This window comes from Loa loa (genome assembly GCF_000183805.2).
Source record: "Loa loa unplaced genomic scaffold supercont3.196, whole genome shotgun sequence".
NCBI classification, from domain to species: Eukaryota; Metazoa; Nematoda; class Chromadorea; order Rhabditida; family Onchocercidae; genus Loa; species Loa loa.
In genome coordinates this window covers 58683-69407 of record NW_018108376.1, presented here as the reverse complement: position 1 = coordinate 69407, position 10725 = coordinate 58683, and the positions used below count along the sequence as shown (strand labels likewise).

At 32.2% G+C, this 10725-nt stretch overlaps 1 protein-coding gene across 1 annotated transcript; it reads right to left on the bottom strand.

Moving 5' to 3' along the window:
* Window positions 1–1894: 1894 nt before the first annotated feature.
* Window positions 1895–8232, bottom strand: LOAG_03045 (srpr protein; the record flags this gene model as incomplete). Its single annotated transcript, XM_003138582.2, has 15 exons — window positions 1895–2153; window positions 2413–2592; window positions 2699–2784; window positions 3047–3214; window positions 3396–3546; window positions 3736–3869; window positions 4226–4356; window positions 4801–4883; window positions 5005–5185; window positions 5448–5573; window positions 5697–5872; window positions 6023–6086; window positions 6460–6620; window positions 7132–7215; window positions 8095–8232. The coding sequence occupies 15 exons, from the start codon at window positions 8230–8232 to the stop codon at window positions 2028–2030; spliced, it is 1989 nt and encodes a 662-aa protein (XP_003138630.1). The 3' UTR covers window positions 1895–2027.
* Between the last annotated feature and the right edge of the window lie 2493 nt (window positions 8233–10725).

Sequence of the window (10725 nt, the reverse complement as noted above, 5' to 3'; positions counted from 1 at the left end):
AGTTGCAGTAGACATTCCTTTACACAGATTGCAGCCTTATTTCGCAGTATACGAAATATATCATTTGGCTACTGGATTGTGTGACATGCTGGATTCGGATGTTTTTGTTAGATCAATTTGTACAATAAAAAAAGCACTGGGAAGTATATTTGCCACGAAAGGAAAGTCGGAAATGCAGCTTACACAACATTATCCGTTTACCGGATGACAGATTATACGAATTTTAGGTGTCCTGGTTTGTCATTACTTTGAATGAAACGAAATACCATAATGAATGAAAAAAATTAAAATTAAATTTTTAAATTACTTCAAGGTTGAAATTTCACAGATGGTTATTACATGAAAGTAAATAGCTTAAGTTTAATTTTCATGCATGAATATGTCAATCTGTCAAAGATTGGTAATTTTTTGTTCGTATTGTTACATATCATTTCTTTAGCTTACCTGAAAAAATCTTATCCAATGGAAGAGAATAGGTATATATGTGTATTTCTACTTCTAAGCAAATAATCTGTAATTGTGTTGAACCTTGATCTCTTCTACTACAATGTATGTTATTACAGTTAAGGTGAAACTTCATCCCTCTGTTTTCTTTCATTGCATTTTCGTTGATGTTATTTGAAACAGCCTTTTCCTACCAATCATTTCACCCCTCTATGGTTAATATATTTCAGATCAATTGAATAGTACCACTTCACATAAACTGTTAAATAAATCTGCTTGGTAAAAATTCGACATGATATCCATTTCATCTTTAAGTTTACATATGATTGGAATTCGGGAAAGACGTCAGTTAAATTTTAACATTTAAAAAGATTAGATAAAAAAAGATTAGATAAGGGAAAAAAAAGAACTGGAAATAATATAATTTGTCATTTGCCTACGTCACTCTATCCTAATATCGCACTACCAAAGCTTTCCATATGAAATAAAAGTGTCCTCATTCCACATGAAACATTAGTTTCAGTTCTAGCTCTTTAGTAGACATATTACTGCAACATAAGAATCAGCTACTCTTTTTCTTAAGATTTATCAACTATAATCATTGAAACTGCGAAATTTGTCAAACATCATCTAAATCTACAGTATACTAAATTTAACTTCTATTGTTTATATGATGCGATGCAAAAACTGCAATCTACGTCTAGTTACACTAGTTGTTAGGACAAACAAGATTAATGCTTTGATTTTTATTTTAAAGTTCAGTTGCATCAAGGAACTGCATGTTATAGAAAATGAACAAGTCAGAACCTAATGAAAGTAAGAGCTTACCTTCAGAAATTACAAGCAAGAAATATTGCGAAACCAACGATTTACAGTGGTAAATAACGAATAAGTTACACAGATTATTTTCACATCTAGAATACTGGACTTCATTGATGAGACAAAGGTTTATCTTGTGTTCAATATAAGTTTACATTATTCGAGTAATGTGTTGTTTAAGAATAATCAATACGGAGAGATATAGCCGAAGATTAGTAAAGACGGACAAAGATAAATAATTGTCTTTTTAAAGATTGTTCGGATATATGCAATCAGTGATTGTAACAATAACAAAAGTGGATTAAAAGTTCTTAATTCATTTAAAGAGTATTTTGATAATGAAAGCAAAAACAAAAATATCACAGATGGATAAAAAATATCAAAAATATGTTTTTTGATAGTAATAGTTACATTCTTTCTCATCTTCCCATTTTCCTCTTTCGTTAAATATTTTCAATATTGTTAAATACTGCTTTCTTTTCTGTTTGATTTAAAAATAACTCATCGACTTTTAAATTAAGTGTTCTATCAGTAACTATCACGGAGAAAAACTTTTTCTGCGTCGTGGAGCTTGCCTCGCGGGATTTCAGATTTTGAAGTGAAGGTAACCCCAAATTACTAAGGGACAGATTATCGTTGTGCATCGGTGAAAAAAATGATTGACAAAAATAGTTGGAACAACTACAGAGAACAAAATACCACCAACCAATTTCTCAATGTTACTGAAAAAGATCCCACAACTGAAATTATTTCGATAAATTAATTTATTTAAGCAACGAATGAACAACAGTATTAATGTCCAGACTTTTCAAATCTTTATAGGTTTGTCCGGTACCAACAAATACAATCGGTTGTCCAGTAATGTATGTCATTGAAATTGCAGCGCCAACCTGAAAATTTTCATTATTTGCCATCGGTTTCTTATTTTTGAGGAAAGTGACCAAACAGATTTAGGATTCTCCTCATTTTATCCACATTTAGGAAAAGCAAATGTCCAGAACCATCGGATGACTCCGCAAGTTGTTTCGAATGATTGGTATAATCAACAAAACAGTTATCAAAAGTTCTGGACAGACAAATTCCGGAGCATAATGGTTTCCAGAAAGTAAATGAGCCTCGTATAACTGGAGCATTTGAATTAGAACTTACTTTATCATCGACAGTGTCAAATTTTGTTAATACGATACCATCGATGAGTCGGCCCTCAACACCTAATGCAGCATGGTCTGCTAATGCCTGATTGAATTTCACCAGTTGATCGACAGCTTCATTTCCAACCAATGCTTCACCCACGAACAGTACTAAATCCGGCTTGTTCAGTTGAATCAGCTATAATAAAACACAAGTTTCAGCATCGATTTTATCTTTCGGACTGCACTCAAATAATGACCAGAAGTTTTTTAAATTAACAGAATAATTCCGAGAAATCAAAAACCTTGGCCAGAGAACGCATGAGTGGCTCATTGTCCTGCATACGACCAGCTGTGTCAACCATTACTACATCAGTCCCACGCTCCATTGCTGTAAATATCTTCAAAAACTAGAACTTGAAACTTGACTGAAGTACCAACTGGATAGTATATTCGTAAAGAAATATAATAAAGCATTCAGTGAATGAGCCGTTGGTATGAAAAGAGAAACGATCAGAATAAGTCGTCGGTTTGAAAACAGAAGTGATCACTTCGGGACTTATGGAGATATTACAAATGATAACTCAGTAATCGAGATTTCACAAAATCATAATTGAAGTCAAATTTATTTCATCAATTTATCAAAAAGAAACCTATAGAAATGGCAGCAGCAGTAAGTCCCGCCGGATCCTTCCCATAACCTTGTTCGTACAGTTGAACACTATTAGGATGCAAAGCATTAAGATGCATTGTGTGAGTTCGCAGTTGTTCCACAGCTCCTGCTCGAAATGTATCAGCCGCCGCAATCAGCACTTTATGTCCTGAATGTTAAGAGAAACTTTTTTGGTTATAAGGTTTCTGAGATGCAAATTTCACAAAAAAAAAAACAGTACTCTCCCACCAATTCAACAGAACACAGATTGCCATCACATAATGTTAAAAATACCTTCCAATTAGAACCTTTGAGTAAAAGGTTGAAAGTGAACTGAAAAATTAACATACCATTTTCATTTAACCAAAAAGTAATTTTTGCAAGATTTGTTGATTTTCCCACACCATTAACACCACAAAACACAATTATGTATGGGCGTTTCTCACGTTTTGCTTCAAAAATATCACGTAGTATATCTACGCGTCGTCTGGGTGTTAGCAACTATAAATATGTAATAATGATCGGGACTTAAAGGGAGATAAATACAATAATGATTTGTGAAAAATCGGTATTAAGTTTAATGCGGCTACACTTATCGCCTCATAGTATCTTAAGACAGCGTTAGACTATAATCCCGAGCAAATCCCGGTACATTATTTTGTAATATACACAAAAAATGTGTCGATATACCTGCACCAGAGCTTCACGAACGGATTCCTTCACAATACTTGCAACACGACTGAACGTTCCCACCACTTTACCTTCCAGTTTCACTTCTACTGATTGGCAAAGTTTTTCCGCTGGTTCCGCGGCAACATTTTTTGCTTAAAGCAGAATAATTTGGTTAATGTTCATCGTTAAAAGCTATGTCAAAAATACATCATACAAAAAAAATTTCTTGTGATTTTTAAAATGCTTCTGTAATTCCGTAATTTTTATTTCTACAAAATTCAATTTTCAAACTTGAAAATTTTAATTTCATCACCAATATTAGAACTCTATTCTCAGAAATTGAGACTAGTCTTACAAACAAAGAACACCGAAAAACTCTTGCATACAGCTTTAATCCTCATTTCATGTCCCGTTCCTGGCTGCCTATACCAAATGACACTAATATTTATCGAAAGACATTTCCAGCTACAAGCACCTATTCTACTTATAGGCGTATTGGATAACTCACCAATCAGAGTTTCTCGCATCTTATCGAGCACAGGTTTGATATCTTCGACCGTCAACTTTTTATTCCCAACAAGTGAACGGAAGGCCGAAAACCACCTACCGTGACCTTTTTCTCCATTCATTTCATCATCTCTGAAAAATGCGTAATCGATTTTCGCCCAGAAATGCAAAAAATTCATTAAATCTAGGAACAAATCAAAATAAGTCCAAATCCTTCTAAAGAAATCAGCCTGATCATCTTACAGTGCAGTAGCACGGACAGTGAAACAGAAGGCTAAAATAAAGAGATACTTCGTAGAAGTATGAGCAAACTAGGTAAGCATCGTTACTAACCCATGAAAACCCAGACTGATATATTTTAACTAGCGGATGAAAATATATGTAACAACTGGAATCTTAATTATTCTAAAATAACTGGTATGTCAGCAGCTATGCAATAATCCGATAATAAACTGGATGAGTTGCAAACAGTCCTGAAGATTTTTCAATCACATCCAGCACTCTCAGATGAAATTTCAGGAAGCTTCTACCTCGAAATCCAGTTTTAACGGTTTCTAAGCTTTAAAGTTAGCTTACTCGTCTTCAACAACCTCGAGATTTTCACTCTGCTCTTCGATTAGTCCTGGCAGCTCTCCTTTGAAATGACCAACAAATTGCATCTTAAAATACAAGAATTATTAAGCCCTACATGACCGATTCCCGATCTCGAGGAAGTGCTCTGCATTTAATTTATTTATTTTTCTTGTTTCCGATGAGTTTTTATTGGTATAACACAGTTACTTGTTCTTCCACAAACTTTCTATCGTCCTGCTTTGTTATTTCCACAATGTTATTTCTTTTTTCCTTGCTGTAATCCAAAGAATCGATATCTGCCTTGCCGTTTCCGACAAGATCCCAAACACGCGCCTGTTTACCTTTTTTTGATTCAACTGAGACAACATTTTGTTTTTCCGATTCAGTCCTAAATAACCATGAAAATTAAATTGTTTGGAAGACCAGCAAAGTATTCCGCGACACGAGAGCCCAGAACGGTGGCCTGAACTAGCTAGCGAGTGTAAGTGCTAGTAATAATTTAAATTACAATAAATTAAATATGGTTAAAAAGTGAACAGACACAGCATTCGATAAGAACATTTTAACCACCGTTTAACTAAATTTCATATAGCACTCATATGTTTGAATCGTTTGTTTCTAATTGAAATAAGTTGGAAGGAAAAAGAAACCCAAATTTCTTTGTTCCCTTCTTCTTGAAAAACTCCGCTCGTCGACGCTGTATTTCCTCTTTTTCAGTATCACTTTTTGGCGAATCAGGGGCAATATCTGGCTGAGATAATTCTTTCTTCACCTTGCTGAAAAAAAATCTATCAGAAGCAAAATAGTAGGTTAAAGTCAGATTGCAACTTATGACCATCAACTATATTCTGTGATGCAATCTATAAAAAAAAAAAAATGTTACTCTAACTCTAACCAACCTAACATTATAACCGTTCGTTAACTTCGATCCATTTATTTTAGGAGATATAACTTTTCCTTGGCTTTTCTGCTTTAACCGTTTCTGCTGCTCTTCTTTCTCCTTCAAGAGCTTCGCTGACTTCTCATTGGGGCGTTCGATTATAGAAGCTATTGTTTTCTTAGATTTCTCGCTTTCCTGAACAAAATGCAACATTTTTACGAACTTCGTTATCAAGCATAAATGGTAAAGTGGGTCAGGTAATTGCATCGCGAAATCCTTGCAAATTAGTTTGAGGAAAAAAAATTAGAAACATAAAAATTTATCGGATGAAAACCATTAACGAACCTCAAATTTCCGCATTACTTTGTCGGGTTGCTTAGTTGATAAAATTTTAGCTTCATGATATAGTCTGAAAGTAAAAGTTTCGATTCTATCACTGGAGAAAATGGCTTAATCACCACTTTATAAGTCATAGATGAAAGATTTACGCTACCATATACTGCTTACTGAGACTATCGATAATTCATATTACGATCGTAGCAGTTCAATGTGCGAGTTATCACTGTAATTTGAAATTCTCCACCCCTCCCACCTCACTTCTCCCTAAAAAAAATCGTTCCAGTGTAAGTCAACGATCCCCTTTAAAAATCTGGATCCTCCTCTTGCATGTCATCAATTTCTATCATCAAATCCAGTATTACTTTTTGCTTATAACAATAACACGCGATTTTCAATTTACTTTTTCCTAATTCTTAATAAGAAATAAAGAGGGCAAAACTTACTGCTGGAAAACATCATTGAATTGCTTATACGTACGAGTAGTTGATGAGAAAAGCGACTTGTTATCAGAAAGGACATTTTTGTACATGTCCCGAAATTTTTTGTGAACATCCGATAAAAGCTGATCCGTATAAGCAAGCTGAATAGCACTCTGATAAATGACCTAAAAAAATTGATTTTTTTCTTGGAACTTTCCACTTCCCAACCTATCGCCTGTTTCAACTGTAAAAAAAATAAATGATAGACGTAAAATAAAAAACAGGATGAAAGAGGATTACATTCTTTTGGCTTACAGAAGTTGGAAATACCCAACTTCATGTTATGGCCTCAAGGGTTCAAAGGATTTCATGAAGGCTATCTTTCGCCTTTCCTGTATTCTCCAAATAGCTTAGGAAACCATTTAACTTCTTCTGTGATTCACACACTACTCGATCCATTTTCTATTTCTTAATTTTTCTAAACTATCTAAGGAATACAATTGTTTTCCCTTCTAGGTTTTCTCAAGCTGCTTAAAAGTACTTTTTATCCCTTTTAATTATTTCAAAGCTTTTTGGTTTTTCCAGACTACTCAAAAGATGCCTTCTTTTTTTCTGTTTTATATGTTAGTACAAAATTACGTTGAAAATATAAGGGATTTCAATAAAGTGGTATCATTGGGAATAAAATGAACCTACAATAAAAACAAGTTCGAATTCATTGTCTAATTTATATTTAATAGTTAAATCATCGTGCTTGAAAACTGTCGTATTTCCACGTTCCTGGAATTGTTGGAACTGAACATGTATACAAGTTCAAATACATGCTTTTAACAATTAATAAGTAACATGACATATTCCACCAATGAAAAACAAAACGAAACAATTCGTTACCTTAATGAATACTTATTTCAATGTCCAAATAATATTTCGCGTATATTTCCTGAGGAACAGTTTCCCCAAGAAGAGGATTAAAAGAAGCTTCTTTTTTGAAACAGTCAACTTATATATAACAATTGCGTGAACATAAAACCGGAATGATGTTTTTGATTTATACCAAATTTTTGGATCCGCAAGCTGCTTTAAGCAGTGTTTTTGAATCTATCAAATTTTGGGATGCATTCTTCTACGAGTCAGCTTTAAAATTCTTCCTTTAAAAAATTATTTAAAGCGCTAGTGATAAAAAATGACATCAAAACTACAAATCATTACCAATTTCAGCCATTGTTTACATAATAAGATTAAATTGGGCTCCACAATCAAACACCTCTAAACTAGTACTGACCAGTAAAATGATTTAATTTTATACGGATAAAGGATAAGTCGGCTCATTTAGCACCTACCATTTTCCTCGAATTTTTAAATGATCATCTCTAAACAGTTACATTATATGACTTACTTTTACTTCATTCATAAATTTTTCGCAAGGTATGTCCGGATAGAAATTCAAACAAATGTTAAAATCCTTTAATTTACACTACTCAGCTATAAAAAAACTCTAGCATTTATTCGTATCAATCACATTTCTCTCATAACCACTTCTATTGTCAAAATAACAAACCTCTAATCTTATCTGTTTATCTAAATTTACTTTGCTTCCGGATTATGCGCATACTTTGCTCATTTATACTAGTTGGTAATATCGAAATAGCAAAGATAAACCTGCATCAAAACTTCTCTGATCAGCTGATTAACTGAATCAGTGAACAGTTGTCCTCCTTCCTGGAAACACCATAGCACAATGCCACCTTTACCGAAAATTGTGAATAGTTCGATCATAATGATCTCACCTAAAAACATTCCTATCAAATTCCTAAAAATGTTTGTGAAATTAATTAAAGTTGCAAAAAAAAAGAAATCAAACGATTAGCTCAAGTGTTACATGAAAAATTTACGCACTACTGTAGGTGAACTTAAAAACGAGATATTTTCAGGATTACTGTAGCGGCATGAATGTCAAAATTATAAACCCATGAAATGCACTAAATGTTTAGCGACACTAACTTCACTATAATATGTGTATATGACGGGGAAATATTTAAGGATGAAATTATTTTCATGATCGAACAATTATAAACAATCAAAATTTAAAGCACAAGAAAACTGCTAGTGAAAATTGTTTTGAAGAAGCAATATATAAAGGTATATCGACAAAACAATTTTTACACGGAATACGGGTTATATACGCAAATAAGTAATATAAATCGGAGTGTAACAATTCGAGAAATGTAAAATTTGAGCAATCTCAACAATTTTTCTTTCTTTTTTAAAAAAAAAAATTTTACAGCAATTCTTTTTCAACAACAGATTATTCCATAATTCTTATCAAAAATTTTTACTAACAGTTTTCAAAAGAAGATAAGATACAATTATACAAAGCAGATAAAATACAATTTCCTTTATCACTAGCAACACACATTATTCCATAATTCTTATCATTCTTTGTCTCCTCTCTATAAATAATTAATTATATAATTCCCTATCTCCTCTCTATAAATAATTAATTATATAATTCCCTATAATTAATTAATTATTCTATTTTCTCATTTTTAATTTATTAACAAAAAGACAATCCCAAAAATATCTTCGAAATCTTCCCGCCACATAATCACCTCATCAATATCACACGACAATCTTCCTGCACTTTACATATGTAACTTCGCACCCTAAACAATCTATATCTCTTCATTGTTAATATATTTCTCTAAATCTATCAATCTTTGCAATCTCCTAAAATATTGTAATATTTCTAGAATTTGGCTCAATCCAACAATTTAACCGGAATATTAGTCAATGAGGGAATTGATAGCTAAAAATACAAACGAATGTTCGTAATGGACGCGTGGTTTGCGTGATTTGCGTGGGTTATAACGAATACCGTAGGATGACGTATTTTAATCTTTGGTCTTCTTGACATACACGTACTGTAGTTTGTAATCTTTTGATCTTTTTGACTTATAACGTATTTTAGTTTTTAATCTTTTTGATTTATGTATTTTAATTTTTGATCTTCTTGACATACGCATATTTTGGTTTTTGATTTTTTTGGCATACACGTACTTTAGTTTTCGATCTTTCTGACTTATATGTTTTGGTTTTTAACCGTTTTGATGTACACGTACTAAAGTATTTTACACGTACTTTTTATTTTACACGTAGTACACGTACTTTCTAGCTTGCGCTTATTTTTGTTTTGGACCTTTTTGACTTACGTATCTTGGTTTATGATTTTTTTAACTTATGGTAAAGGGTTTTCATTCAAAATAAATATTTGTGTTGTGATTTAAAACATTTACGTTTATGTTAACCAGCGTGTTTCATAAACAAACATTTCATATTATAGTGTATACCACAATCATTTGTTATTTATTTGTTGTTCATCATCCATATGCTTAAATTTGTATTTAAATTTATAGCAGATTAATCAGAAATAAATGGTAAACTAGAGTGAAAATGAACAATTTGAAATGCATTGCTGAAGTTAATTATTGAAAAAATTTGGACTCAGAGATTACCAATACTTTGCGAATTTCTGATGTTCAAGCAAGGATGCAGCATAATAATATTCTTCATCCGAGCACCCAGAGGGATACACATCATCATATTATCGAAATTTAAGCGATTATTTAAAAAATTTCAAGTAAATAAAGAAGATAAGAGAGATAGTAAGCGGAACATAAAGCTCATAAACGCGTGCTTTATGTGGCATGAACCAAGTGAATATTATCCTTTATATAAAACAAATCACGGGACAACTAATTTATGCTTGGAAAGCTTGACTTCCGTTCGATGATATCCATGAGAAACTCGTGTTTCATTAAATAAGCCAACTACTGACATACGTTGTATCCTTGTGAAGTAAAAAATAAATCAATTAAATGTTGATTACACAAATTATTATTTTTCAGGTATAAAATGAGTAAAGATTTAAAGGAGGCATATACATTTGGAGAAGAGCAACTTCTATTAATTCAACGTTATTTTATGTCTGACACATCTGATTATATCAATGAAAATGGTATGCAGATTGTTTTATTCTTATGCAGACATTCGTTGTCTATTCTTTTACAGATAAACGTTTAATTTATATATAGAATATTAGGTATTAGATGTATTTTTCTTCGTATTTTATTCATCACTGAAAATGTATATGTATATTCTCGCAGAAATCAAACATTTTAGCCAAATCATTCTCGCTGATTTAGAAAAAAAGTAAACAGAAAATATACATACATATATATATATATATATACATATATATATATATATATATATATGAAGAAAAGAATACTT